This window comes from Jaminaea rosea, assembly GCF_003144245.1.
Source record: "Jaminaea rosea strain MCA 5214 unplaced genomic scaffold BDZ90scaffold_20, whole genome shotgun sequence".
NCBI classification, from domain to species: Eukaryota; Fungi; Basidiomycota; class Exobasidiomycetes; order Microstromatales; genus Jaminaea; species Jaminaea rosea.
Genome location: NW_020289994.1, coordinates 196,748 through 223,026, shown reverse-complemented (window position 1 = coordinate 223,026; position 26,279 = coordinate 196,748). Strand labels below are relative to the sequence as shown.

Genomic DNA, 26,279 nt, shown 5'->3' with positions numbered 1-26,279 from the left:
CGGTGACGAGCGCAGCAGACGATCGATTGGCATTGGCCAGCAGACAGCCAAGGGGCACTCCCCCTCTCCTCCTAGAATACGCCGCCAGCGATTGCAACACATCAACAACCAAGACGGACGCCGTCGCGCCGTCGCCGTCGCTGCAGTCGCTGGGGCGCTTCGAGACGAGAGCAACGCACGGCTCTCATTCGAGGTGCAAGGTCAATGGCTCGTCTCGCAAGCGCAAGCGACTTTTGTGATTCTCGGCGACCAGGGTGCATCCAACGCCCCGCGCGCCCGACGACGGCAGAAGAGGAGGCAACAGAGGCGCCCGGAGACAGAGGCAGGCGCAAGCCAAGGCCAAAGCGAAAAGAAGCCTCAGCGATGCGTCTGCTACATCGGCCATCTCCTCGTTGCGAGCCACGATGGTCACCACGAGAATCTATTCTCGGGGGACACGAAGGCGAAGCTGCGAGGCTGCTAAACGACAGACTTCTCTCGCAGCCTCGCTCCCAACATCGAACCGCAGGCAGACAACAAGTGCCTTTTTGTGCGAGCCAGCCGGCAAAGATAGTCGCCAGGCGAGACGTTCAGCCGCTGCCTACGAACGTTGTTGCCGAAGGTGCGCGGAAGGGACGACGGTCATCATGACGACGACGATGAAGAGTGCGGCGACTTGAACGTCCAACTTGGGAGCGTGCGTAATCAGCGAGCCTCGTGAGAGGTCGAGGGAGCGAAGCAAGCAGCAGGCTCAACGGAACGGTAGACAATCATGTCGTCGACGGAGTGAGGGCGAGACCTCCTCATCACGTACTCGGCCCTTCTATTGTACTGCGTACGAGGAGACACGAGACGTGGTGGCGGTGTTCCCCCGCGTCCCTCCTTCCTGTCTGCCTCTCTTCCTTGTCATGTCATTGTGCCCATGCTGCTATCTCGTGATGTTGTCGCCATGCTCCTGCCACGCTGTCGTCATGTGATGTCTCAGCGGCCGGGAAAGAGCAAGTCGATGTTACTGGGGTCGTGTACGTACGGGCGTACGGGCGGGCAGCTGGTCGAGCTAGTCTGTAGCGGTCTGGTCTGTGGCTTGGTGGCTGTGGACACAGGGCTTGGACGAGGAGGCAATGCGGCGCCCTTTCGCCGTGGCCCGTGCCCGGGTATCCTCCACCGAGATGCGGCAGGCCTCGTGGCGCGGACGTGAATCGCAGCAGCGCAACCCCAATGTTATCGAGGCCATCACACCGCATCACACGCCTTGCCTTGCTTGCCTTGCTTGCCTTGCTTGCCTCGTCGCCATCCTCCGCATCCGCATCGATCCCACAAACACTCCTGCTGCTCGAACCTTGCGAGGGGAACATAAGGCGCAGTACAGGTCTGGCCGAGATCATCGCCGCCTTCGCTGTCTCTGCCGCTGCTCAGGAGGTCGAGCACAGGGGGGACGAACGACGACCCCTCCGGATCCTCCCTCGAAAGTGACGACGTAGCTGGGGCGCAGCCAATCAGGCCTCCGCTGTCACAGCAACGAAGCGACGACGAGGTTGATCACACCACCACCACCACCACCATCACCTCCTGGACGATATGCGCCTTTGACTGCCTCACCAAGCGCTCCTCTTTGCCTTCGCAACCCTCGGCTCCCGTTCTCCCATGGCCAGAGCACATGCTTCACCACCTCTTCACTTTGACCCGAGCTCCCTCCCTTCTTCCCCAGGCCTTCTTTCCCCAACAACTTCGTCCACATGAGCAAGCCAGCAGCCTCAATCACACCAACGACGACGATGCAGACGCAGACACAGACGCAGACGCAGCGCTTGGCGGATCAAGAAAGTAATTGGAGGAGGCCACGATCGCCTGCTCTCGCCATTCCAGGCGCAGCAGTCACAGCGGGCAAATCATACGCATCCAATCACAACATCTCCAAGTCGGTGGGAACCAACGGCAGCGGAGGAGGAGGATGGGCTCATTTTCGCCGAGCAGGCAACCACAACAAGGCGACCCCCTTGGATTCCGGCTTCGTAGCATCGTACGACGCTCGAGATGCATCGACCGCTGATAACTGGAGAGCGCATGCTAGCGAGGGAAGCGGCAAACCATCCCAGACTGCGCCAGCTCATGCCCACCGCAAGCACATGGGCTTCGTCGCATCGTCGAACGCAGCCGAAGTCGCCAGGAGGGCATTTGTAGCGTCAGAGATTGGTAGCATTGGCAAGGCAGCAGGGGGCGGAGCGGGCACGGGAGGCCACAAACAGCGACAGCATTCGCCGGACAAGTCGTCGCTGCAGCCAGCAGTACCTTTGAGGCCACTCTACGTTCATGGCTTCCAGACGCCCGACCAAGAAGACCGTAAGGAAGACTGGGCAGTAACTCCTACGTCGACGCTGCCCAGTCTACCCACCAGTCCAATCAAGCGGGATCTGAGCAGGGATAGCCAGCCTCAGTCATCACCGCGCTCCATCGTGCAGCGCCGCGTTGAGAGTCATGACGCCCTCGTAGGCAACCGCAATGCTAATGGCAGCGCATCAGGGCTCGTCCGCCTCCCAGCTCGAGCACACCTCAGCCACGATGCCAACGGTCCCTCACCCCTCAACCCAGCTGTCGTACGAGCAGGCAATGCCAACTTCGCCCTTCCTAGCCCCAAGCGTGCCCCTTTGTCCTTTGGCACCACCCCTCCCACGGCCACAGATGGTGTTCGCGCCAACCTCGGGCAGCCTCCGACGAGCTCCTCGCCTCGACGCCCTACTGAGAATCTTGGTCGCTTTAGAAAGAGCGTCGACTCACCCCAATCGCAGCAGCGCAACGGCTCCCCTGCCTACCTCGGTCCGACCCGCAAAGGCTCGCACGCCTCACTCTCTTCTACCTCTGGTCACCCTCTCTCTCACTCACGCCGCGACTCAACGGCAAGCAGCAACTTCTCTTCCCCCTCAACCGCTTCCATCATCTCTTCTCGCCCTGCCTACGGCGTGTACCGCCCGCCCCATCTGCGCAACCGCAACTCGACAAATGGGCTGCAGACTTCAGTTGCCCACTACGATCGAGTGAGGACGCCATCGCTGCGTGGGTACTTGCGCAGCCCTGAGCCCCCTTCAAGACCAGGCAGCACGCAGCCACTCTCTTCTGGAGATCGACTTGGACCAGACTGGTCGCCTCGTCTGTCCGATGTAGGGCTGGAGAGCCCGGTACACCTCGATTCGCCTGTCCAACATCATCGCCCGCACCACCACATGCTTGAGCAGTCCCTCAAGGAAGAGAGCACCGAGGAGCTCGTCGACTCACCACCACGTCCCGTCCATGACCAACTGGACGACGACGCTTCTGAGGAACTCAACCTCTCGCACGAAGCCATGATGCAGGTCAAGACGTCTCTAACTGATTCGTACTGCATGTCTCGCCGTTCGTCCATGATGTCCAACTTCCGAGTTGGCAATGGCGTTGCTGTTGTCGACATCTTCCAAGTCGGAGATCGCCTGGGACCAGGCATGATACACGACGGGTACCCGATCACAATCGCAGAGACAAGTGACGGATTCCGCAAGCAGCAGGGGGATGTGACTGGCACTAGACTCGAGGTGATCAAGAAGCTGGGTGAAGGGAGCTATGCGGTCGTGTATCTTGTGCAGGAGGTCGCGGGTGACGGACAGGTGATTGTTGGGCCCAAGGACGATGTGGGGGCCACGGAGGGAATGAGACAACGTGGCCAGCCGATCGCCGGAGCTGGCGGCGAGGAGGAAGGCGACCTGACGCTTGCTGATACGACACTGCCTGCTGGTACGCTCACGGATCGCGAGCCCAGGGAGGGACTGCTGAGCTCCACCTTGAGGGCCAAGAAGCCTGGCGGAGACAGCTTCGCAACGCGTGTGGCCGCAGAAGCAGCGGCAGCAGCAGCGCAGGAAGGCGAGAAAGCGGCCGCCGTGGATCCAATCACCGGCGATCAGCCCCTCCTTTCCGGCCTCGGCCAACCCCAAGAAGGTCGCCTCTTCGCGCTGAAATGCCTCTGCAAGCGCGATCTCAGCGACGAGATGCTCGAAGTGCAACGCCTGGAGGCCACGATTCACCAATCCCTGCCGCCTCACGCGAACATTGTGACCCTGTACCGCACCTACGAGACGCCGGAGTGGCTCTTCCTCGTCCTCGAGTACTGCCCGGGGCAGGACCTCTACTACTGGCTCGAACAGGCCCAGGATACGAACGGAGACTTGACGGCATTGAGTAGCCCGCATGCCAGTGGAACGAGCACGCCGCTCAGCGATGCGGATGGAACTCCGCCTTCACCCTCACTTTTGGCCTCGACTGCGGGTACTGCCCTGCTGTCGCGACGTCGTCTCAAGTTGATCAGCAAGATGTTCCGCCAGATGTGCGAGGCGGTACAGTTCTGCCACGACAGAGGCATCTCGCACCGCGACATCAAGCCAGAGAATTTCATCGTCGAGGACCGGCGCGGCGAGGCTGAAGCTGAGGCCGGGCAGGAGGACGAGGATGGATTCAGCGTCGCTACGGAAGATCTCCCTGAAGACCTCGTCCACGATGGAAACGAAGACAAGACTTCACCCCGCCGCCCTCCGAGCTCTCGCGGCCGCCCCTCTTTCGCCTCCTCCAGCCGACGCCGAGTCTCTACCGTCTCCACCAGCACGACGCACAGCGTGGACACGACGGTGACGGCCCTCGCCAAGTCGAGCCGCGTTGTCGTCAAGCTCACCGACTTTGGCCTGGCTACTGCAGAGCCACACTGCCGAGACTTTGACTGTGGATCCAAACCGTACATGGCGTACGAGTGCCGCAACAACGTCACATCCTACTACGACGCTCAACAAGCTGACATTTGGTCGCTCGGCATCGTGTTACTCAACTTGGTCTTCCATCGCAATCCGTTCAAGGAGCCAAGCATGGAAAAGTGCGAAAGCTTCACCGCTTACTGCTATGACCCCATCGGATTTCTGACAGAGAGTTTCGAAGGCTTGACGGCGGAGATGGCCGAGTGGCTCAGCACAAAGGTGCTGTGCAATGTCGTTCCCAAGCGCGAGGACGGAGCCCTACCTGGCAACGATGATGGTGAAGTCGCGCCGCTGAAGCGCCGCGTTTCTGCTCGCGAATTCGGCGAATGGACCCGCGATCTACCCCAACGTTTTGGCCTCCGCGCTGGTCAGACGCACAAGCCTCTACGCCGCGGCGGGGCCTCTGTGATACGCACCTCGCCCATGGCCCACTCCCGCTGCGGAAGCGACAGCTCGACGTTGCCGTCCATGCTCTCCTCGCCGCATTTCACCTCTGCCCCTCGGCCTGACTTTGGGGGCGGAGGCGTAGGGTCGGGCCTTGTAGTGGAGGAAGAGGACGATGCGGGCATGGGAGGGCGATCCTTGTTCCCCGAGTACGATGGGAGGAGAGGCTCAACCTCGTACGTACCGCCGGAGACGCCGGATATCCTGCCCAGCCCCACGTTTCCCTCTTCACCTCGGCAGCCATTTGAGGAGCGGGATAGCCCGTCGCCACTGCCGAAGGGGACGACCTCTCAGCCTCCGCGCGTGGTCGTCCACTCTCAAGACAAGGATGATGGTACGGCGAGAGACTACAAAGGACGGCGTGAGAGCGGGGAGGTCCCGACAAAGCCGGTGGACAGGGAAAGGATGTCCACGCTCACGCGGATGCTCGAGAGCGCGAAGCTGGCTGTGGGAGGTGGGGGTTAGAGAGCCGCGCTCAGCCTCAACATTACCTGTTATCTGCGCAGGGCGGTTCAAGCTGGTGAGCAACTGGGCGAGTCAATGAGTCGCGATGGCGAACCCGTGCGACGCCTCTTACTCTGTGTTGCTTGTCTCTTGCCTTATCATCTATGCGCTCGGTTTGCTCGATAGCCTTCATCGCCTTCACTCTGCCTTTCGCAGTTCTCCTTCACTTCTCAACCAACTCAACAACAAAGTCTATGTAACAGTAAAGCCTCGTATATGTCATTAATTCAACCGTCGTACACAATTGAATCAGATTTTGCTTCTATTCTCTTCTTTGCTGGCGCGACTAGCGCCATCGCAACGCTCGGACCTCGTGACCTAGGCCGTAACGACGCCAAGGCGAGCCAAGGAAGGGAAGTCGGGTCGAGGTGGCGCTCCTTCTCTGCTCGCGCTCGTGTCGGCCGTCATCGGGCCGTTAATCCCGCGTTCTCCCAGGGTGCCTGAGGATCTCACGGCAAGCTCAGTGATGGCTTACTTATGCTCGAGCCCCGTGGTGGCACGGACGTAAAATGGAAGCAGCTCCCATGCGTCGTTTTGCCAGTACCATTGAGATGTCGTCGTCAATGTCAGCTCACTCAGCATATTAGCTGAGTGACGACGCGCTTCATTTGGCTGCCCTTGCGTCCGCACGTCTTGGTTTGGTTCGCTCTCCTTTGGTGTCGTGTCCACTCAATCGTTGAATCGGCAACGTGAAGCCCCGGTCGATCGTCTCGAAACTAGAGCCGGGCGCTATGACACTGTGGCTGGCTCCTTCTTCAGCGGAATCTGATGGCCGCTGCTGCCGCGTCGTCGTGCCTTGCCCTCTTCTCTCAGTCTGGCTTCGCGGCTCTTTGGCTTTGATGATGCGGGAAAATCGGAGAGGAGAGTGCGCTTCCGTGCTTGGCCTGCGCTGCATCCGCGGTCCGCGTTTGAGAGAGAGAGAGGGAAGCTGCGTCCGACTGAGGTGACTTCCTTTTTGCGTCCACCCAAGCTGACATCTACCTGAGGTCATCAGAGACTCACGGTCGTTATCCATCCCTCTCGTCGCCACCACCACCAACAACTTGTCCCTCTTCCCTCCCCTTTGTCACCCTTTGCGCGACTTGTCGTTTGCGCATCTGCAACTCCGCGCTCGGAAGCTTCGGACGAAGGACCTTCGCATCTCCCACCCAGTCAGGATTAGACGCGCCTCAGTCGCCTCTAAGCTGCGTCGCGCCTTTTTTCGTCCTTTCCTCTACCTCCAAGTCGAGTGACGGCTGGTAGTCGACACCGCCGCACGTCGTTGATCCCTTCATCCATCCATCCTCAATTCTTCTCATCCACCTCTGCCGCGCCAGCCATGGCATCCGTACTCAAGTCCTTTAAAGCCAACGCGGCCTCAGCGCCCACTGGAGCTTCCACCTTCTTCAATGCCAATGCATCTTCATCAACATCCTCGTCATCACTGCTGGGCTCATCCACTCTCGCCAAGCTCTCACCTTACCTGGACTACCTGTCCCTACCCTCCCTCAAGGGCGCTTCCGCAACCTCGACGCTCTTCACCCTCTTGGCAATTGCAGCCACTATCCTCGTTCTCGAGCAGATCCAGTACCGCCAAAAGAAGCGTGGCCTGCCCGGAGCGAAGTGGACCATTCCTATTATTGGAAAGTTCACAGACTCGCTTCACCCTTCGCTGGAGAAGTACCAGGCTGGATGGAACTCCGGACCTCTCAGTGTGGCGAGCGTATTCAACATGTGCGTCGGCGCGTTACACGAAAGGAGATTGATCTTTCCATGCTGACCTGCTTCCGCTGCTGATGCGCTCGCCCAGCTTCATTGTCGTGGCGTCATCGACGGAGCACACGCGCAAGATCCTCAACTCACCCACCTACGCCGAGCCCTGCCTCGTAGCGTCGGCCAAGAAGGTGCTGTCGCCCGACAACTGGTGCGCATGGAGCGATGTGCTGGCCGGAAGTTCGCGAACTGCCTTGCTGACTCTCTCACCACGCCCACTCGCCCATTCGCAGGGTATTCCTCAACGGCAAGGCGCACGTAGACTACCGAAAGGGCCTCAATACCCTCTTCACTCGCAAGGCCCTCGGCATCTACCTCGGCATTCAGGAGAGCATCTACAAGCAGCACTTTTCGTCATGGATGAATGACCCTTGCCCTACCCCGCAGCGCTACATGATGAAGTTCAGGGATCTGAACATGGACACCTCGCTCCGCGTCTTTTGCGGTGACTACATCCCCGAGGAGGGCGCCAAGCAGGTCTCAGACAACTATTGGCTCATCACCGTCGCCCTCGAGCTCGTCAACTTCCCCTTTGCCTTCCCCGGCACCAAGGTCTACAACGCCATCAAGGCGCGCAAGATGGCCATGAAGTGGTTTGAGCTCACCGCTCGCGAGTCAAAGAAGCGCATGGCTGCTGGCGGCGACGTGACTTGCCTGACCGACGCCTGGATCAAGGCCATGATCGACGCTCGTGCTGCGAAAGACAACGCCGACCTCGAGCCAGAGCAGCGTCGCCTCCTGGTCCGCGACTTTTCAGATCGTGAGATCGGCATGGTTCTCCTCTCTTTCCTCTTTGCCTCACAGGACGCCATGTCTTCGGGCGTCACCTACCTCTTCCAGCACATGGCGGACCGTCCCGACATCCTGCGCAAGGTCCGCGAGGAGCAGTACCGCATTCGCGGCGACGACGTCAACGCGCCCTTGACGCTGGAGCAGGTCGAGGAGATGGAATACACGCGTGTAGTGGTCAAGGAGTCGCTACGCCTTAAGCCGCCAGTCATCATGGTTCCCTACGTGGCGCACAAGGAGTTCCCCATCGACAAGAACTACAATGCGCCCAAGGGCAGCATGGTCATCCCCTCCTTCTGGAACTCACTGCACGACCCCGAGGTATACCCGAACCCAGACGACTTCATCCCGGAGCGATGGCTCGCAGGTCCCGACTCGCCAGCGGAGCGCAACCCAAAGAACTGGCTCGTCTTTGGATCTGGCCCGCACAACTGCATCGGGCAGCAATACGCGCTCATTCACTTGACCGCTGTGCTGGGCTCTGCGGCGGTAACGATGGACTGGGAGCATCAGGTGACGCCGTTGAGCGAGGAGGTGGAGGTGATCGCGACCATCTTCCCCAAGGATGGGGCGCTCATGAAGTTCAGGCCGAGAGCTGCGCCTGTGCCAGGGACAAGCCCTGAGGTGGCCGCTGCAGCGTAGCGAGTGGCAGCGAGTTTGGGCTGGTGGAGGGAGGGGCATGGCATGACTGCTCGCCCGTCGGAGTCTTAGCATAGACTTGACCATATATCTTTGTGCACGCTCGCCGACTCGCTCGGGGCGACACTCGTTCTCTCTTTCCGTTGGACACGTCAATTTGCATCACGCTTGCAACCAGTAGCATTGGTTTTGGCATTCAAGTACAGTACGCCGTGCGTTGCTGGTGGATCAGCTTGCACTGCATCAACGATGCTTATGCCAGATGTCGACGAATGCGGGGGCGTGAGGTAGCCTGTCAGGCCACTCACAGTCATCATGACGACCGAAAAACTTGCAAGAAAACGATTTTGGGTCCTGTTTGGCATCTGCCGTGTTATTGCAAGCTCCCCAATAGAAGTCGTGACAGTGCCCAGCGTACCCATACGTCCCGCACGGATTCTCAATCTCGAGCAGGTTCGCGGCCATGAAGCCGTAATGAGCGACCTGCTTGCCGAGTCTAGGCGACCCAAGCGTGCTGTCGCAGTGGTACTCGGCGTGCGTATCGTTGATCTGACTGACTGGAGCGAGGCAAAATCTCTTGTACCCGTAGCTCTCGGGAGAGTCGGTCCCTTGGTCTTGCCAGGTGCAGACGAAGTGCGTGCCTGCGATGAAGGCAGGCCCAACGAGAAGGAGTGCCAGGCATAGGTGCGTCGGTCTGAGGCTGAGCATCATTGTCGAGGCGTGAGCGAGTGAGGCTGTATGGGTAGCGAATGTTCACTCGAAGTGGCTAGCACAACTCGATTAGTGAACGCAGAGGGGGGCATAGGGCACTAACGTGCAGTCGTTTGCCATTGCGACTGCCAGTATGCCCGGTTGCGATGGTCTCTCGACACGCTGCTCGGACTTCGGCGAGTGCAACGCCGATTCGAAGATTGCGTATCGAGGTCATGGTCGCTCTGGGCAGTCATAATCACTCGAGGTGGTGACTCGCGATGTGATTGAATGGCTGCACCTCGGCTAGACGCGTCAGCTCAGGCTGCGCCGCATCTGAGTGAGCGGGGTAGATGAGAGGTGGGGCGGTCGCACAGGCGTAGGTACCGACTTAAGAAAGAGGATGCAGTAATGGTGTTGATGGCAAGAAGTGCACGATACGAAACAACAGGATATGCCAGAAGTGAGCCTGCCTGCCTGCGCCGTCGGATGGCGCGTAACCGGACGACTGTCACACAGCGAATGCCCGCCCCAATCAATACCGCTTGCGCCAGATCTCAACTGACTCCGGTGCTTTGATGGTCTTGACCGGCCATTCACAGTCATCTCGATGATACATGTACTTGCACGCAACGTCTTTCATGTCGGGCCCCGTGGTGCCGTTGCAGACGCCATAGTGGCGTCGATATTTGCATATGTCGTACCCATGGTGACATGGCTTTGCGAACTCGAGCACCTGTGGTGCCGTAAATCCGTAGTCGGCGACCGTCTTCTTCACGGTGATGAAGAAGAAGACTTTGTGGTGCCAGACGTACTTGGCGTGAGTGTCATTGATGCGCGTGACTGGAGCGGTAGCGCGGAGCCTGTACCCGTAGGTCGAAGGCGAAAGGGGGCCTTGGTCCTGCCAGGTGCAGACTCGGTGAGTTGCGAGGGCGAGGCTGGCATGGAGAAGAACCAGCAGCTTGACAAGCATGAAGGGGGGAGCGAGGGCGAGCATTGTGCGTGATGCAGCGATGGATGGGTGTTTGAACTCGGTGACCGGACTCGAGGCTTACGACACAGCGGCTGTGCGAACAGCAATGCTCACTCTCAGGGTCATTTGATTGCCTATCTGAGGCGCGAGGGCAGCACAGTAATGGATAATGAGTTTGCCCGAGTCGGATGGAAGACGAGGGCGTGGGAGCGCGGCTGCGAAAGTGGCCGTCTGGCGGTGTACGCCTGCCTTCGGTATCAAGACAGCTTCGTCTCCCTCGTCAACTCGTACCTCTTCATTCTACAGTGGTGTTCGTGTTCGCACAGCAGAAGAATGCGCAAGTCGCGGCAGATCATGGAGCGTGTACAGGCGTAGCCGGACGACTGGGACGCTCGCAACAGCACAAGTGGTGTTCTCCCGCGTCAAACTTGGTTCCAGATCTGAACCCTGTCTGGTGCATGAGCCGGATTGACTGGCCACGAGCAGTCATCATGATGACCCATATAGCGGCACAACACATTACTCATGTCCGCCTTGGCATCTGCTGTGCCGTTGCACAATCCCCAATAGCGCCATTCGCAATCGGCGTACCCCTTTCGTCCACACGGATTGGCGAATTCAAGCACGTTCGGGCCCAGAAATCCCCAGTCGGCGACCCGAATGCTGGTATGGCCTAGGCCGAAGAAGATGCTGCTCGTGCAGATGTACTTGGCGTGAGTGTCGTTGATGCGGGTGACGGGGGCATCGCAGTACAAAGTGTATCCGTACTTGGAGGGCGAAAGGGTACCTTGATCTTGCCAGGTGCAGGTGAAATGGTCGGCGGCCGTGAGGACGAGGCCCAAAGTGATGAGCAAGAGCCCGAGAAGCAGATTGAGCGACGTGACGCCGAGCATACTGTAGCTGGATAGATGCGATGCGAGAGGAGCGAAGAAAGAAGTCGATGTCAAAGGGAGACGGCGAGCCAACGTGCGTGATCAGAGAGTTCGACTGATGTATAGCCGACGGCTGCGCGCAAAGGGTCAGACTCATAACATGCCGCCCGATGGCGCCGTCACTGAACATCAGACCGATATCTCTGAAAGATCGAAAGCTGTGGGTTTGTGCGTCGCATTGAGTCGCAGGATCTACTGCACACGCGTGCGCACGCTTGGTGCGGCTGCCGTAAGCGGCACTGATTACAATCGCGTCGAGGCTGCTATGACCCCTTCCGCAGCCTAGCGGTCACTTCCTCTTCGTCCAGATATCAACCGTGTCAGGCGCCTCAGTCAACTTGTCCGGCCATTCACAGTCGTTCCGACGACCAAGATAGCGACAATCCCGCCCGCCACTACTTCTTCCTCCAAATGTCCAGAGTAGCGGGCTCCGTGCCCGCAGCAAACTTCGTAGGCCAGGAACAATCATCGTGTCGGCCGAGATACTTGCAGTGAAAGGGGTCCGCGCTCTTTTGGTCTGAAGGAGCGTCACAAACGCCCCAGTAAAGCCACGAGCAATCATTGGCAAAGCCATTCTTGGCACAGGGCGACCTGATCTCCAAGGTCTCTGGAGCGAGAAAGCCGTAATCGGCGACCTTGAGTATGTATCCTGGCCCCGCGGGGCAGTAGTACTCGGCATTCGTGGTGTTCAAGAACTTGGCCGAAGCGCGGCAGTAGAGCTCATAGCCATAGGTGGCCGGCGAAAGGACGCCTTGATCCTGCCAGTTGCAGGTGTAGTGGTCCGCTTGCACCATGAGCGCAGCGACAAGGACGTAGGCGATAGCAAGCCTCATGTGGCGGTTGTGCTGATGAGTTGTGTAGGAAGCGTTGAGCCAAAAGAGACTTGATGACGCGTATACCTCCGATGTTTGCGAGCAAGCGGCATCCGACCTGAGCATCGGTCCGACATGTTGCCCTGGCCCTCGACCCGTCTTGCCCTCGCTCCCTCGCATCGCGGCATTGCTCAGCGCAAAGAGCAGATTGTGCTCGCGGCTCCCGGGGAGATCACGAAGTGAGAGCCTCTTCAAGACTCGCAGAGGAGCATTGTACATTCGTGCAGTCCCGCTGCATCTACTTCACCGTACGCTCCCTCGCTGGCTCTTGAGGGTGCATTTGGGTATAATTTATCGGAGGATAATGTGTGATGTATCCGAGCCTCATCCTGGATAAAAGCCTTCGTCTTACTTCCCTTTGCCTCTGTCTCGCTGTAATCAATCAAAAGGCCAAGCCGTCTGCAGCCAAGCGTTCATGCGCAGCCTGATGTGACCCTCTGCGCTTGCATCGCCCTCGTCGTTGCCTGGTACCGTCTTCCCACTCTCTCCCGTCTCCTCGATTGCAACCGTCCTGAAACACTTGCCAACGCTAGGTAGGCTCAACAATCCCACAAAGTCGTGCAGCTTCTCCGTCTTTTCCTCTTGCGTGGCGCCAGCGGGAATGATGGCGGGCTCGATGTTGCATTGAGCCACGTTGCGCTCACTGTCGTCCTCGACGAAGACGGAGTAGAAGGGTTGGTGACGTCCGCCGGAGGGAAGGGAGTCCTGCGCAAAAGAGAGGAGGAAGACAGCAGGATGGAAGGTCAGCATTGTGCTCTTGAGGAACAATGTGGCAGGCCGACTCACCACGCGCATCTGTCTGATCCACGCCTCTCCCTTGCGACAATAGCTATCCCAACCAACAATGACCGCACGATATCCAAAACGCCTGTGCGTGAACACAGTCCCGACCCCATACTCGACGGCGTCATTGGATGGGTGGCTACGATCACGTCCTTCAGGGGAGTGGATGCCATACTGCGCCGCCTCCTGACCATCACCGCCTAAACAGCCCATCCCATCGCAGAGCTCACGATCACTGTCGAAGATCTGGCCCGCGTAGCCACGCAAAGGATGACGACGACCAAGATCGCCTTCTTCCTCTTCACTGCTCTCGCTGCCCTCCTCCTCCTGGGCAACACCGTCCGACTCGTCTTTCGCAACTTTCAGTTCACTTGCCGCCTCTTCTCCTGCGAGCCCGTCCTGCAACAGCCCGACATCAGCGAGGAATGCCGCACTGTTCGCGTTCCCTGCCATCTGGTTCAGCAGTAGCATGTTCGCCGCCGCAAGAGACCCTCCCAGCTGATGAGGGGCAAAGAGGCGAAGAACCCACATGGCGCAGTATTTTGCGTCGAGGCGAAGGGGAAAGGAGGTGGAGCGCTCGCTGTGCACGTGTGTGGACGGGAGTGAGTCGAGCGACGATGCGAGAGTGACAGAGTCGAGGGGATATGGTGGAGTCGCCGAGCGACCGGAGACGTAGAGGCGCAGAGAGGCGAGCGGATCGGCTGAAGAAGCAAGATTGATGACGTCGTCCTCTTGCGGGTAGGCTGGGCCTGCCTGATTGCCGTGCTGTCGATCCGAGTGAGGGAGTCGGGGATCGCCTTCATTCTGCAGTGCCGCGATGATATTGCTCGCCACGCGCTGCAGGATTGCGAGCGGCGAGGCAGGCTCGAAGAGCGGGCTAGTCGAGCTCAGCTGTGTAGCAGGGATGCCGTGCGCGCGAAGGAAGTTGGTGACCTGACCTGACTCGGCAACAAATTTCTCCTCTGGGTTGTCGGGACTGACAAAGAAGCGCTCCCACTCCTCCTTCGTGCTGATAGAATCGGCAGGCTGCGCAGCCTCCTCCACCGCAACGATGAGGATACGGAAGGGGGTGTTGACGAGCGTGGCCGCCACGCCCAGCCGACGGGCAACGGCGCAGACAATGGCACAGAGCGTGAGCGGTAGCGTCCGCCGCTGTCCTGGGCAGAAGAGGGCGATGCTCAGAAAGCTGTTCTCCACATCGTAAAAGTCGGATGCGCCCGCGATGCCGAAGTTGAGGGCGCGCAAGGATGCGACAATGCGGTGCATGGAGAGGCGGGATGAGCCGCGTGGTAGACCGTGCTCGTCACTGGCATCAATTGCAGAAACGCTGGCAGCTCGTCGATCTTGCGCTTGTAGATCGGCCCAGACGAAGAGGGCGAGGAGATCGAGGTACTCGCTCAACTCCGCACCAAGCCCACCGCGAAAGAGTGAGACGCTCTTCAATGCTTCCTCTATGCCGGTGCAGGAGTCGAGGACTCGCTCCTTCAGCGAGCCTCGACTTCTCAAAGCGCCCACACCCTCGTACCGGTCCTTCAGGGAGAGCATTGAGTGGATCGCGTCGCGACGCGCATGATGACCGGACAGCTGGAAGGCTGCAAGGCCTAGTGTTAGACAGTGATCGCGATGAGGATGCGAGTCGCCTTTGCTCGCGATGGTGTGTACATCAAGAGCTTTAGGCCATGCCTCCTCTTCCTTGACGTCGGAGAAGCGGGCGATGCGTTCGAGATTGGAGCAGCTGATGCGCTGCTCTGCAGCAAGGGATGCGAGGAACTCTCTTGCGCCGTCGCCGTGCTGTGAGGCAAGGCGCAGAAGGTTGTCTAGTGTGCCACAAGTGAGGTCGATGTGGTTGCGGAGCTCGGCGAGAATGCGTTGATCGCTGTTCATCCGATCCCGAAAGAGGGTGTAGAAGTCTGGAGGCTGGGCGTCGTGATCGCCAAGCAGAGCTTGGAGGAAGAGCGGGACAGATGCTGCATCCTCGCGCGACTGAGTGCCAGGATTCGGTTCTGGTGGCTCCATCGCTTGGCTCACATCGTTGCAAGCGCTACTGACCATACTATTGAATTCGCCGTTGGATGTCGCAGGACCAGGCGACTGGTTGCTGAGCTCGCGGACAGCCTGGATCTTCTCCCAAGCCTTGGCAGACCTCTCCTCAAAAAACTCGCGAGAGGGCGGAGAGGCGGCGCAGCGCTCAAGGAACGCTTTCATCGTATCTGTTCTTCTCCGCTGCCTCGCATCGAGGATACAGCGCTGTAGCTCGTCATTGACGTCGCCTCGCGGCCGGTAGAAGCGCCAGTAATGGTCCTCCCACAGCCGCCCGTCGGTGGCGACTGCTTGCCAGGCTTGGCAGACTAGCAACGCATGATGGAGATCAAGTGGACCGGGGAGGTAGCTGAGTATGCTGTACAGGAGCTCAGAGGGAAGCCATTGAATGGGTATCGGGGCAACGTCGTGCGAGGAGGTTGACGCTGTTGCAGTCATCGTGGCGACGAGGTGATGAAAGAAGTGGAGGGCCAGGAGATTGAGGATAAGGACGTGTCCGCATGAGTTATTGTAGCTGTTGACGAGTTCAGACGGTGCCTTGATGAGTCTTGCACTCCCACACCTCAAGTCAAGAAGCAAAGTCGCAGTTAGAGGACGATTGGGTCGAAAAGCCAGAGGGACGCTCCCTCGCTCCGTCACCTGGCTCACTTCATCTTTGCCGGCCTGTCCGTCTTTGCCGCCGCGAGCCTCAGCACGGGCCACCACGGCAAGCCCACCCACGTGGCGCTTGCTGCAAAACTCACGAGCAGCCACGACTTCGATTCGCACCACTTATCATCACCATATATTCGTGTCTCTTTGATTCAAATCGGGATATGTAAAACAACAGGAAGGATCAGAAGAGAGCACAGAACGTCACAGGGCAGGACAATGCGCCACAGTCCGCGCATGCCTCAGCGCCGCCGCCGCCTCCTCCTCAAGCGTGAGTCTCGGCCGCAACCTTCTTCGCCGTACCCAGCGTGTTGCGGTTGGCATCGCCGACAGGGGGGACCCAGTCGCGAGACTTCCAGGGCTTGACACCGCTCTGGAACAGGAGGTCGACCTGCTCGAGGGACAGACCGCGGGTCTCGGGGAGGACGAGGAAGACGAAGATGGCGGCCGTGAGGCACAGAGAACCGAAGATCAGCATGATCAAGGGGCCGTATTGAGCGCTGAGAGGAGGGCTGAAGTAGCCCAGCATGAAGTTCCAGAACCAGTTGGAGGCGCTGCCCAAGGAGACGCACTTGGCGCGAAGCTCCTGAGGGTAGAGCTCCGAGAGAAGAACCCAGGGGGTCGGTCCGACGGCTACGGAGAAGGATGCCAGGTGGAAGACGGCGAATGCGATGAAGGCATTGCCTGCAGCGTGCTGACCGGAAGTGACCTGGTCTGCAGGCAAGCCAGCGGGAGCAAGCGAGTACTTGCCGACAAAGGCTACGATGAAGGCGCAGACGAAGCAGACGAAGTTGCCCCAGATCAAAGAGCGACGACGTCCGGCCTTGTCGATGAGGTAGAGGGCGGGGAAGGTGCAGACCCAAGAGACGATACCCAGGATGAACTGGATCTCATACGAGTTGAGCGACACGTTGGCGGCAGAGAAGAAGGTAGGGCCGTAGTAGTAGTAGAAGTTTTGGCCGTTGAGCTGCTGGAAGACTTGGACCAGGCAGCCAGTCAGGGTGCGACGCCACAGCTGGCGGTCGAGGGAGAAGCAGCGGACGTATGAGGTAACATAGTTGGTGTTCTTGAAGACCTCGCGCTCCTTGCCGATGAAGTACTCCATCTCCTCGAGCTCCTCCTCCATGGCGTCGTCTCCGCGGCGACCCTGAGGGGTGTCGCGAAGGGAGATGCCACGCATGCCGGCCATGGTAATACGAGCGCGGTCATGGTTGCCGCGTTGAAGCTCCCAACGAGGGGACTCGGGAAGGAAGACCATGAGGCCGATGAGAGCGACACCCCAGAGCATCTGGAGCCCGACGGGGATACGCCATGATGCTGCGAGCGATGGGAGAGGTGCGAGATGTCAGCTCCTGCAAAAGCGTCGCTTCTCGCTCGCATGCGCCACTCACCCGAAGAGTTGACGGCGTTGGAGCTACCCCAAGAGATACCGTAGGACACAGCGATACCGGTAATGATCAGGAGCTGGTAGCCCGAGACCATCATACCGCGAATAGCCTTGGGGGCAGTCTCACCGAGGTACAAGGGGCACAAGCCGGAGAGTGCACCGACGGAAAGACCAGCAATGAAGCGACCTACGATCATCTGGGCGAGGGACGTTTCGGTGGCAGTCTGAATGACGGCGCCAACGGTAAAGACGACTGCCCAGGTGACCATGGCTTTTTGACGACCGAGCCAGTCGGAGATGGGGGCTTGCAGAAGGGCACCGAAGAAGGTACCGGCGCCCAAGAGACTGGTAATCTGGGAGCGTGCATGATAGAGTGTCAGGCGAAGGGTTTCCATAGTTTCATGGGCGCTCGCCGTCTACTCACCAGTGACTGGGTCTGGGTCGGGAGCTCCCAAGCGCCCGTCTCAGGATTCAAGCCGCCGCCAAATCGCAAAACAAAGTCCTTCATGATGAGGCATCCGGAGATAACACCAATGTCGTATCCAAACAGGAAGCCACCCGTGCAAATAGTGAACATCAGGAGCAGGCACTTGGTGGTGATCTTGCTAGGCGGAGCAATGTGCCTGCCGCCATCGAGGTTGTGATGGCCATACTCGTTAGAGGCGGTCGTAGTCAGGCCAAGGGGAGACTCCTTGCCCTCTTCCTTGGTAGGTGAGGAGGACATGATGGGGATTGGATGCGGTCGATAGGGAGGAAAGATGGGTGAGACAGGCCTTGCGCTTGCTAAGACCCCGGGCGTTTTGCTTTCGAAGCGGCACGGAACCAATAGGGCGGGCCGTTGGGCGTTCTACGGGGAAGCAAAGGGCTGACAAGGGCGTGAGACGTGGAAGGGGATTGGGGCGAGGGTGAGAGTTGAGGAAGGGCTGGCGCGGACAGCTTAAAGCTATGGTGTGGGGCTCCGTGGGGGGCTAGCGATTGTGGGGAAGCTTCTGCGTTCTTTAAGTAGACTCGCGACACCCCTCTCGCCCTCCTCGTCACGCTACCTCCGAGCTTTAGGCCGCTTTTTCGCTGCTTGCCGCTCCTCGGCTTTGTCTCACAATCTCCCTTGCACCCCCTGTCCTGCTCTTGCCCTGTCTTCCTCGTGCCCGTAGTTTTTTGGATGAATAGATTGCCGGTGGGGGATCATGCGAGGACGAGGGCTGGTAGTCTGAATTTCGGCGCCCGCGCCGTTTCCGAGTGTACAAGGCCTTCAGCCGTAGATGAACAGTGTGCCTCGTGTGCCATCCGTTGAGGGCACCTGTGGTGCGGTGCTGAGAGACGTCAAGGTCTGGGTCCCAACCGCATTATTGCAGTGTCAGCTCCCTGCGAGTCGTTCGCAGCCACCCGCGCAGCGCGGGTTCCTTGCAGTCGCCTGCGCGCGCAATCGGGTGAGCTCTCTCGGCAGCCGGCCCCGCGAGAGCCTCCCCTTTTGGAAGCGGAAACAGCGGCCGAACCTCTGCCCCGACTTCACAGGAAGACCTCGCCAAGAAGCTTTCTTGAATCCCCACCATCGCCTCGCTTCGTGACCATCTCAATCGCAGCGATTGAGAAAAGCTCTGGTCAGCAGATTCCTTGCACGCTAGTCATCAAGGGCCGGCGGCGATGTCGGTCATCGCGGGGGACAGTAGTCGTCGGGCGACGCCAGCGCAAAGCGGCAACACAATCGAACCCCACTCCGCCCCCCTCACGGCCGCATGCTGCTGCCGCATGTCGTGCGACTGCACGCGCAAGCAGATAGGCTGAGCAAGCTCTGCGCTCGGTCATGTACAAGAATGCACAAGAGAGATCTCCGTGTGTGATGGCGAGGGCTCTCGCGTACCTACATCCTCACCAAGACTCTGCGCATCACCACCAGATGCTCGTACAACTTTCGGCTGTCAGCGGGGTGACCCCAATGTCTCTCAGACTACGGTAAGCCGCGTCGTCCGCTGGTGGCTTGGCTCCGATCGTGAGTGACGATTGGTCATCGTGGCCTCGTTCTTCGTCTCCTTACGTTGGCGTGCGCTCGAGTTGCCACTCCCTTCGTGCAAGGTGCACAAAGCCTATCGCCCACAATTCACACGGTGATCAGCATTCTGCCGCATACTCTTGGCGAGTTGGCAGCTCGATGTCCATTCTCGCCACGTCGTAGAGAGAAGGGCGAGGGAACTGCGCGCACGACTCCCGCTCTGTCTTATTGCTATGTCCCTCCATCACATCCTCTTCGGCACCTCCGTCACGCCACCTTCCTGTAGATGTCCACTGAGAGCGGCTGGTCACCAGGGTTGAACTTGCGTGGCCACTCACAGTCGTCTTTACCAGACATGTAGCGGCTGGGAAAAAAGAGCAAGGGCGCGAGAGCATCGCTCGCGTCAGTCTCGCACGTACTACACTCCATGAGGCCTGACTCACCACTTCGAGCAACCAGAATGACGGCAAGTCAGCTCAGCTCAGCTCAGCTCAGCTCAGCCGCAACGCACCGCACTCGACTCACCTCGAAATGGAGCTGCTTCCCCTCTTCCGTTGTATTGTCACCGATGCAAACGCCATAGTACTTGATTTGGCTATCGGAGTCGTATCCTCCATGGCCATGGGGAGTCCAATATTCAAGCACGTCATTGCGGAGGAAGCCATAGTCTGCGACGACGATGCCCTTGTTCTCGAGGCACTTGTACTCGGAGTGGTCAGGACCAACAATATCGTTACGTCTCGCTGTGCAGAAGGGCGAATACCCGTGAGAGATGGGGTCCGTGATACCCTTGTCATGCCAGGAGCACGCCCTGTGCTTTGCCTGCGCGTGCGAGAGGAGGGCGGCAAGCGCGAAGGCAGGGGTGGTGAACATCATCATGGGCGGTGGCGGGACGCTAGCGATATCAAGACAGGTGAGCAAGAGAAGAAAGTCGAGCGTGGTCATTCTTGTATGAGCCTTCGTCGATGGCACTTTGCCGAGACGTTTGCCATCTCATTCTGAAGCAAGCTGAACCCATCGAACATGCCGTCATCAGCCCGTTATCAGCCTCAGCCATCACCTGACTGCACCGCCTTCACTCGCCGGCCCATCATCTCCGACACCACCGCAGCAACTTGGGTCGCGAGGGCTGCGCACGCTCGGCTGAACAAGTCGCACCGCCTTATGGTTCCGTCCCTCACTTTTTATGAAAGACCTCAACGACGTACGGCAGCGTCGCCTCGGTGAAATTGGTCGGCCAAGTGCAGTCATCGTACTCGTTCATCGCGTAGCAAACCTCGATGAACGTTTGACCCGTTGGACCACCGGCCGCCACCTGCGAGATGCACAGCGCCCAAGCTGTATACGAGCAGTCCTTGGCGAATCCTCCATTATTGCAGGGCGTCGAGAACTCAAGTCCTGCCGCGTAGATGTAACCCCAATTAGCGACGAGCGGCCTGCCTTTGTCTGGACAATTATACGTGGCGAATCGATGGTCGTAGACGACAGGCTCTGCGGCGCAGTAGCGCTCGTACCCATGCTCGTCGGGGCGGTTGTCGCCTCCGTCTTTCCAGCTGCAGGTGCGGTGCAAGGCAAGCGAGCCGTGCAAGGCCACGAAGAGGAAGACGAGAGAAGCAATGGCTAGGAGGCTGATCATGGTTGAAATACAGAGTAATGGATTGGTTGGGCGAGATGCTATGAGGATCACCAAATGAATGGCCCCACCGTCCTTCCACCACGATAAAAGCTGCCCAACCCAGAGCAATTCCAGTCTCTTGCTGCGACCTCACTCTCACCGCGCGTGCGGCGCCTGCTGTTCCTCCCACCTCATCACGGCGCAAGCGCACCGGGCGTTCACTTGTAGTAAATCCGCACATTGGGCGGTAGCTCTGGCTCCTTAATCCTTACGGGCCATGCACAATCGTCGTAAGATTTGAGATAGAGGCACCTCGTGATATCGAGCGTCTTCTTGCTCGGCGGCCCCGTCTCGTGCAAAAGGCAGACAGCCCAATTATGGTTCGGGTAGTTTCGCGCGTATCCTCCTTTTCCTCGGGGTGTCAAGAACTCCAACGCCAGAGGCTCGAGATACCCCCAATTGGCGACTTCGGTGTTGACGTTCTCACGCTCGCAGAGGTAGCGAGCATGCAGCTGGTCGATCCGCTCGCGGCGGGCAGTGCAGTACTCGACGAAGCCGTAAGCGCGGGGCTTGTCGGGACCCGGACCCAGCCATTCACAGACGAAGTGCTCAGCAAGGGCGAAGGCCACGAGCGAGAGCATCAGGACGAAAGACGTAGAGACGCGAACAGCGAGCATGCGTGTCTGGCAAGGGCGTGGCTCTTGATGGCTGTATTGTAGAGGTAACAAGGATGAGGAGAGATGACACGGAGTAAACATCTTGTACCCCCGCCGTTCACCGGCTGCCAGAATGCTCCGCCAACGATGCGTGCGTGCCACCGCCGCCACACGCAGTCCTGCCGTCTTGCTCGCCGAGAGAACTTTACCGGGAGTAGATGCGTACATAGGGCGGTACCTCATCCTTGACAAAGCGGCGCGGCCATGCGCAATCGTCTTTTCGGCCCAAATACAGGCACGCAGCAATATTCAGCGTGGTGTTGTTGGGTGGGCCGGACTCCCGCAGGTTGCATAGGGCCCATTCATGGTGCTTACACTCGCTGCCGGCGGCATACCCGCCATCGCTGCAGGGCGTGCCGTATTCTAAAGTAAAAGGCTCGAGGTAGCCCCAGTCAGCGACTTGTTTGCCTTCATTCTGCCCCTCGCAGACGAAGCGAGCGTGGAGAGAGTCAACGAGAATCTGGCGAGCAGTACAGAATTCTTGGAAGCCGTACGTGGTAGGCCCTTCAGCCCCTGGCCCATGCCAGCTGCAGATGAAGTGGTCGGCGTGGACGCCGAGTGCAAGCAGGCAAGTGCTCAGCAAAACAGCCGTAGTACCGTGGAGAGCGAGGATGATCATGCGCGTTGGAATGGGAAAATGCGTTGGTTATGGAGAAGGGGCCGCAGATAGCAAGACAGGGGTGCTGCACTAGCCAGGACTCCACGTACCGTAGCACCGACGTCTGTCCATCTGCTCGTCCCTCGCATCCCGGTCTTATCTCGCCGCCCTACGATGCCCGCCGCCCACTTCTCAAGACCGCCGCCGCCGTTCCCCGCCGGATCCCGCCCATGTCGTGCGTCACTGGCTGTAGATGTCGAGCACTTTTGGCACGTTCTCGGGTGCGAAAAGCTTTGGCCACTCGCAGTCATCCCATTCTGACCAGTAGTAGCAATTCCACCCAACCACGGCCGCTCCATTATTTGGACAGACCGCCCAGTGAGACAGCGAGCAGTCAGGAGCGTAGCCGCCGCCATTACATGGCGTCGCCAGCTCTAGCGTCCTTGGCCGGAGATATCCCCAATCAGCCACCATGACGCGGCCTCCTCCCGGCGAATCGCACCAGTATTGACCATGCTCGGAGTCCTGAAGCTTCAAGTTGGCGGAACAGAACCGCTTGTATCCGAGCGTGTCGGGGCTGCCGGGCCCGGGACCTGTCCAAGAACAGGTGACGTGGTTGGCGCTTCCAGCGCCGAAGAGATACGTCAAAGTTGCACCCAGGAACAAGAGCGTGCTGCGCATGACGGAGGCCGGATTTGTGCCAAAAAGGGACGAGGAAGGGGTGGGAAATGCTCAGGCCAGGAATAAGACATGGCCTGCGTACATGTTCTCGCTCTTCGCTGCCACAATCTCGCTCTTCGCTGCCCTCACGGCCCGACGTCACAAGCATCCGTGTCCGCCATTTGTCCGGCTGCCACCCTCCGCTTCGCTGCCGCTTATGCTTCACCTCATTTCGCAGTGTGCCCCGCTGCTACCCATCGTATGGATCCGCATGCGAATTGCTCCTCTCGTAGTGGAGTTGTACGCGCCTTGGCCGTTCGAGTAGGAGAAAAATGGCTACTCTGCGCTGCGAGTAGGACAGACGCGCATCTCGGCCAGCTGGCGTGGCAGTTCGTGACCATTCTACCTCATAGACTCAACGAAAGGTAGATTGATGGAGCAGCATCAGACATAACAGAAAGGTTCTCGCCACAGTAGACCTTACAATTGGCGGTTCGCAAATTCTTGCCCGCCATTTGTGACCCTGAATGTCAGCCACTGAAGCCTACTTCACACCGGGAGCACGCCCCGCCTTCTTCGCCTCCTCGGGCGTAGGCTCACGCCACACGGACACGCTCTCCGGCTTGTCACCCTCGTCGATGAGATCGCGGAGCTCACAATCGTCGCCAGAGGCCATGTAGTAGCATCCTGCCGGATATTCGCCCGTATCCTTGTCCCTTTCGTCGAGACAGAAGCCCCAATGCGCTGACTCGCAGATGTACGTGAAGCCTCCATCGCCACAGGGGGTCGCAAAGCTCAGACACCCGCTTCTGAGGACACCGTAGGTGGCCACCTGCGCGCTCTTGTCTTCATTGATGTCGCATACGTAATGCGCTTGCTCGTAAGTGGAAACGCCGTCCCAGATGTAGCCATCGCAGTACGAGAGGTAGCCTCCTGATTCTGGGTTCTTGCCTGGACCAGACCAGGAGCATTTTGTGTGCTCCGCGTGGGCGGTGCGAGCCAGCACGGCGAGAGCGAGGAACGCCAGAAAGATATGTAGCATTGCTGCAGCTGTTGGCTGAGTGGGTCCAAGAAAGCAAGCGCAGGGTGTGTGGGACTGGGCGCCAAAGCAACGGGAAGTAGAAAGCTTGTCGGATCAGTGTCTGTCGGCTGGGACTTCCTCGAAAGGCACGGTCAGTGGTCAAGAAGGAAGCGAGAGCGCGCTCGCGGAGTCGTAATGGCTTCTGACCCTCGGCATCGAACAGTCGTTGCGTCATGCCCTGCACCCTCTCTGGTCGCACGATGGGAACCCATGATCGCCGCATCACAGCAACATCAGCTCAGCATCTTGCTGATCTTCATCATCGGCGGCCGGCAGTATGCTCCGTGTGCCAGGCATGCACGATCTTTACATCCATGGCTGTCGGGCATCGCCATGCGGACGATTTTGAGCTCAAGTGAACAGGATGGAAATATTGTCTTGGGATGGAGGAGATTGACATACAGCTAGATGCTGAGATACGCTCACACCGCAGCGAAGTGAAGGGAATGCCCACACGAAATGGGAGCAGCAGATTCATAAAGGTAAGATCGACGGAATTCTCGCCATTTAGAGCGCCCCGTAATCCGCCGTGGTCCCTACGCGCACCGCCCTCCCTCCTTGCGATGCTCCTCTCCTGTAGGAGTGACGAGGACAAGGTAATCAATTCATGGGGAAAAGAAAGAGGACAAGAGAGATTGGAGATGCCAGCGGATGCAACAACGGGGCGGCGGAGCGGACGAGTGTGCCGCGTGACACCTCCTCGCTAGGGAGGTGGAACGTATGGGTACGGAGCTCGCCAGATATCCACCTTGTCTGGCTTCTCCGAGTGGTTTATGTAGGTAGGCCACTCACAATCATCGTACTCGTAAAGATAGAAACAAGCAGGCTGCCTCCAGCCATCGTACGCCCCAGTTGTGGCGTTTCTGGGCCCGAGACACAGGCCGTAGTATCGGTACCCACACGCCTCTGTCCATCCATCTCCGCCGCAGGGAGTGATAAATTCAATGATCCCAGCAGCCTGGTAGCCAAAGTCTGCGACCTTGCTTTCGGAGCCATCGACTGGCCAGGTGCAGATGTACTCGGCCGTGATGCCGTACTCGTCTTTGTCGACCTTTTTGCCCGAACAGATGTATTTCCACTGAAAGGCCCCAGGATTAGTTCCTGGGCCGGTCCAGGAGCAGACCGAGTGGACCGCAAGAGCTGTGGCTGTAGGTCGAGTAAGGGGCAGAAGCAGCAACAGGGCTGGTAGGATGAAGTGCATGGCTAATCGAAGCGGCACGGGATACAGTAGGGCGAGCGCTGTTGGTGACCTAGTAGATGTGGCTTGACAAGTAGGTCGGATCTGTTGTAAGCGGATTGAGTTGTGTTTGCAGCAGAGGCAGCATTGTCGAGCGTCCGCTGATGTGCTGGGGCCTCTGCAGGGCCAGGGCAATTTTCTCAGGAGGGCACTCGAAGTGGCGGTGCCGCATGATTTTGTGCGGCCCTCAAAATCTGCTGCGGCCCGTGTCATTGCGATGCGAAAGTCTAGCGGAGACACGCAGAAAAACTTCGAGTAGTCGGGCTTGGGCCGTCGCATGCTCTTGTCGGCTGCTCGAAACCTGCCGTTGCTCGTACGCGTCGCTCCGTAGGGGGAAAAGAGGTTGTGTCTGCCATCGTGCTGCGGTGTGAGGGTAGCTCGATCCTGCGTCACGGAATGTATCAGGGAGGCTCGAGACTCGGGCGATCCTCCTGAGCAAGCTTGGGCGGAAGATGCGGGGCGACACGCGGTTGATGGAGTGGATGCAATGGTCAGATGCCGAGCTGGTGGTGATGATTGGCAGACAATCATAGCATTGAAGAGATACAAGCACGTGGCCACTCGCTCTGTCTCGCCCGCTCACCAGCGTCGCGCTCCGATCGCGCTCCGAACGCGGCCGCAGCCAGCTACTTCCTTTGAGGGGGATAAGACTCATGCCAGATATCGACGCTCTCCGGGCGCTCCGTATGCCGAATGACACTCGGCCACTCACAATCGTCGATACTCGACACGTACCAACAAGCAGGCTGACGCCATCCATCGTACGCGCCCGTAGTCTTGTTGCGAGGGCCGATGCAAAGGCCCCAGTGCCTGTAGTCGCAAGCCATTGTAAAACCGCCACCCCCGCAAGCAGTCGCAACTTCTATAAGTCCGTACCCGATATTGCCAAAGTCGCCCACTAGGCTTGTTTCACCATTGGGCCAGGTGCAGACGTAGCCGCCCGTAAATTCGTCATTAGCCACCAAGTCTCCCGTACAAAAAATCTCCCAGCCGTGCGCGGCGGGGTTGTTCCCTGGGCCGCCCCAGTTACAAACGGAATGAACCGCTTGCGCAAGCATGGGAAGAAGCGGCAGATGCGCAAGCGCGAGGATCGTCACGAGGAAAGGCGCGATCGTGAGAGGAGCAAGAGCGAGGGGGTAGAGCGAGAGCTGCTGGTGAGGTCCGGTGGCGAGGTTTTCGTGTCA

At 59.0% G+C, this 26,279-nt stretch overlaps 13 protein-coding genes across 13 annotated transcripts; 2 read left to right on the top strand and 11 right to left on the bottom strand.

Annotated features, from left to right (window-relative positions):
* Positions 1–760: 760 nt before the first annotated feature.
* BDZ90DRAFT_124617 (hypothetical protein) lies at positions 761–1,540 on the bottom strand. The gene has a single exon (XM_025503319.1). It carries the CDS (start codon positions 1,362–1,364, stop codon positions 891–893), a length of 474 nt encoding a protein of 157 aa, XP_025359069.1. The 5' UTR covers positions 1,365–1,540; the 3' UTR covers positions 761–890.
* Positions 1,541–3,992: 2,452 nt separating this feature from the next.
* On the top strand, positions 3,993–4,736 carry BDZ90DRAFT_224795 (Pkinase-domain-containing protein; the record flags this gene model as incomplete). The annotated part of the gene is made up of 2 exons (XM_025504635.1): positions 3,993–4,460; positions 4,644–4,736. Coding segments are annotated over 2 exons (561 nt in total), but the record flags the coding sequence as incomplete, so codon positions are not given.
* Positions 4,737–6,651: 1,915 nt separating this feature from the next.
* On the top strand, positions 6,652–9,275 carry BDZ90DRAFT_276357 (putative ERG5-C-22 sterol desaturase). Its single transcript, XM_025508921.1, has 3 exons — positions 6,652–7,406; positions 7,483–7,596; positions 7,679–9,275. The coding sequence occupies exons 1-3, from the start codon at positions 7,012–7,014 to the stop codon at positions 8,874–8,876; spliced, it is 1,707 nt and encodes a 568-aa protein (XP_025359067.1). The 5' UTR covers positions 6,652–7,011; the 3' UTR covers positions 8,877–9,275.
* An 823-nt stretch (positions 9,276–10,098) lies between these two features.
* On the bottom strand, positions 10,099–10,560 carry BDZ90DRAFT_228886 (hypothetical protein; the record flags this gene model as incomplete). The annotated part of the gene is made up of 1 exon (XM_025504847.1): positions 10,099–10,560. One exon carries the CDS (start codon positions 10,558–10,560, stop codon positions 10,099–10,101), a length of 462 nt encoding a protein of 153 aa, XP_025359066.1.
* Positions 10,561–10,812: 252 nt separating this feature from the next.
* BDZ90DRAFT_235005 (hypothetical protein) lies at positions 10,813–11,456 on the bottom strand. The gene has a single exon (XM_025507228.1). It carries the CDS (start codon positions 11,427–11,429, stop codon positions 10,959–10,961), a length of 471 nt encoding a protein of 156 aa, XP_025359065.1. The 5' UTR covers positions 11,430–11,456; the 3' UTR covers positions 10,813–10,958.
* Positions 11,457–11,808: 352 nt separating this feature from the next.
* Positions 11,809–12,719, bottom strand: BDZ90DRAFT_124579 (hypothetical protein). Its single transcript, XM_025503318.1, has one exon. The coding sequence runs from the start codon at positions 12,557–12,559 to the stop codon at positions 11,864–11,866; it is 696 nt and encodes a 231-aa protein (XP_025359064.1). The 5' UTR covers positions 12,560–12,719; the 3' UTR covers positions 11,809–11,863.
* Positions 12,433–15,766, bottom strand: BDZ90DRAFT_124575 (YccV-like-domain-containing protein). The gene is made up of 3 exons (XM_025503317.1): positions 15,378–15,766; positions 13,127–15,090; positions 12,433–13,045 (listed from the first exon to the last, which is right to left on the bottom strand). The coding sequence occupies exons 1-3, from the start codon at positions 15,382–15,384 to the stop codon at positions 12,719–12,721; spliced, it is 2,298 nt and encodes a 765-aa protein (XP_025359063.1). The 5' UTR covers positions 15,385–15,766; the 3' UTR covers positions 12,433–12,718.
* Positions 15,767–15,930: 164 nt separating this feature from the next.
* BDZ90DRAFT_235003 (putative monosaccharide transporter) lies at positions 15,931–18,396 on the bottom strand. The gene is made up of 3 exons (XM_025507227.1): positions 17,626–18,396; positions 17,206–17,554; positions 15,931–17,131 (listed from the first exon to the last, which is right to left on the bottom strand). The coding sequence occupies exons 1-3, from the start codon at positions 17,923–17,925 to the stop codon at positions 16,080–16,082; spliced, it is 1,701 nt and encodes a 566-aa protein (XP_025359062.1). The 5' UTR covers positions 17,926–18,396; the 3' UTR covers positions 15,931–16,079.
* Positions 18,397–19,534: 1,138 nt separating this feature from the next.
* On the bottom strand, positions 19,535–20,824 carry BDZ90DRAFT_263291 (hypothetical protein; the record flags this gene model as incomplete). Its single annotated transcript, XM_025508597.1, has 3 exons — positions 19,535–19,552; positions 19,714–20,010; positions 20,384–20,824. 3 exons carry the CDS (start codon positions 20,822–20,824, stop codon positions 19,535–19,537), a joined length of 756 nt encoding a protein of 251 aa, XP_025359061.1.
* BDZ90DRAFT_124492 (hypothetical protein) lies at positions 20,731–21,877 on the bottom strand. The gene has a single exon (XM_025503316.1). The coding sequence runs from the start codon at positions 21,700–21,702 to the stop codon at positions 21,022–21,024; it is 681 nt and encodes a 226-aa protein (XP_025359060.1). The 5' UTR covers positions 21,703–21,877; the 3' UTR covers positions 20,731–21,021.
* A 407-nt stretch (positions 21,878–22,284) lies between these two features.
* Positions 22,285–23,060, bottom strand: BDZ90DRAFT_124476 (hypothetical protein). Its single transcript, XM_025503315.1, has one exon. It carries the CDS (start codon positions 22,796–22,798, stop codon positions 22,358–22,360), a length of 441 nt encoding a protein of 146 aa, XP_025359059.1. The 5' UTR covers positions 22,799–23,060; the 3' UTR covers positions 22,285–22,357.
* Positions 23,061–23,321: 261 nt separating this feature from the next.
* Positions 23,322–23,819, bottom strand: BDZ90DRAFT_263289 (hypothetical protein; the record flags this gene model as incomplete). Its single annotated transcript, XM_025508596.1, has 1 exon — positions 23,322–23,819. One exon carries the CDS (start codon positions 23,817–23,819, stop codon positions 23,322–23,324), a length of 498 nt encoding a protein of 165 aa, XP_025359058.1.
* A 742-nt stretch (positions 23,820–24,561) lies between these two features.
* On the bottom strand, positions 24,562–25,059 carry BDZ90DRAFT_263288 (hypothetical protein; the record flags this gene model as incomplete). The annotated part of the gene is made up of 1 exon (XM_025508595.1): positions 24,562–25,059. One exon carries the CDS (start codon positions 25,057–25,059, stop codon positions 24,562–24,564), a length of 498 nt encoding a protein of 165 aa, XP_025359057.1.
* Between the last annotated feature and the right edge of the window lie 1,220 nt (positions 25,060–26,279).

What these genes read in the sequence shown, in the direction of transcription:
- BDZ90DRAFT_124617 (XM_025503319.1), bottom strand. Translation starts at nt 1,364, where the DNA reads ATGATCTCGGCCAGACCTGTACTGCGCCTTATGTTCCCCTCGCAAGGT.
- BDZ90DRAFT_276357 (XM_025508921.1), top strand. Translation starts at nt 7,012, where the DNA reads ATGGCATCCGTACTCAAGTCCTTTAAAGCCAACGCGGCCTCAGCGCCC. An exon ending in GTGGCGAGCGTATTCAACAT is followed by an intron (nt 7,407 to 7,482) that starts GTGCGTCGGCGC and finishes GCGCTCGCCCAG; the next exon opens with CTTCATTGTCGTGGCGTCAT. An exon ending in GTGCTGTCGCCCGACAACTG is followed by an intron (nt 7,597 to 7,678) that starts GTGCGCATGGAG and finishes GCCCATTCGCAG; the next exon opens with GGTATTCCTCAACGGCAAGG.
- BDZ90DRAFT_235005 (XM_025507228.1), bottom strand. Translation starts at nt 11,429, where the DNA reads ATGCTCGGCGTCACGTCGCTCAATCTGCTTCTCGGGCTCTTGCTCATC.
- BDZ90DRAFT_124579 (XM_025503318.1), bottom strand. Translation starts at nt 12,559, where the DNA reads ATGTACAATGCTCCTCTGCGAGTCTTGAAGAGGCTCTCACTTCGTGAT.
- BDZ90DRAFT_124575 (XM_025503317.1), bottom strand. An exon ending in GGATCAGACAGATGCGCGTG is followed by an intron (nt 13,046 to 13,126) that starts GTGAGTCGGCCT and finishes TCTTTTGCGCAG; the next exon opens with GACTCCCTTCCCTCCGGCGG.
- BDZ90DRAFT_235003 (XM_025507227.1), bottom strand. Translation starts at nt 17,925, where the DNA reads ATGTCCTCCTCACCTACCAAGGAAGAGGGCAAGGAGTCTCCCCTTGGC. An exon ending in CGACCCAGACCCAGTCACTG is followed by an intron (nt 17,555 to 17,625) that starts GTGAGTAGACGG and finishes GCACGCTCCCAG; the next exon opens with ATTACCAGTCTCTTGGGCGC. An exon ending in CAACGCCGTCAACTCTTCGG is followed by an intron (nt 17,132 to 17,205) that starts GTGAGTGGCGCA and finishes CATCGCTCGCAG; the next exon opens with CATCATGGCGTATCCCCGTC.
- BDZ90DRAFT_124492 (XM_025503316.1), bottom strand. Translation starts at nt 21,702, where the DNA reads ATGAGGTACCGCCCTATGTACGCATCTACTCCCGGTAAAGTTCTCTCG.
- BDZ90DRAFT_124476 (XM_025503315.1), bottom strand. Translation starts at nt 22,798, where the DNA reads ATGCGCAGCACGCTCTTGTTCCTGGGTGCAACTTTGACGTATCTCTTC.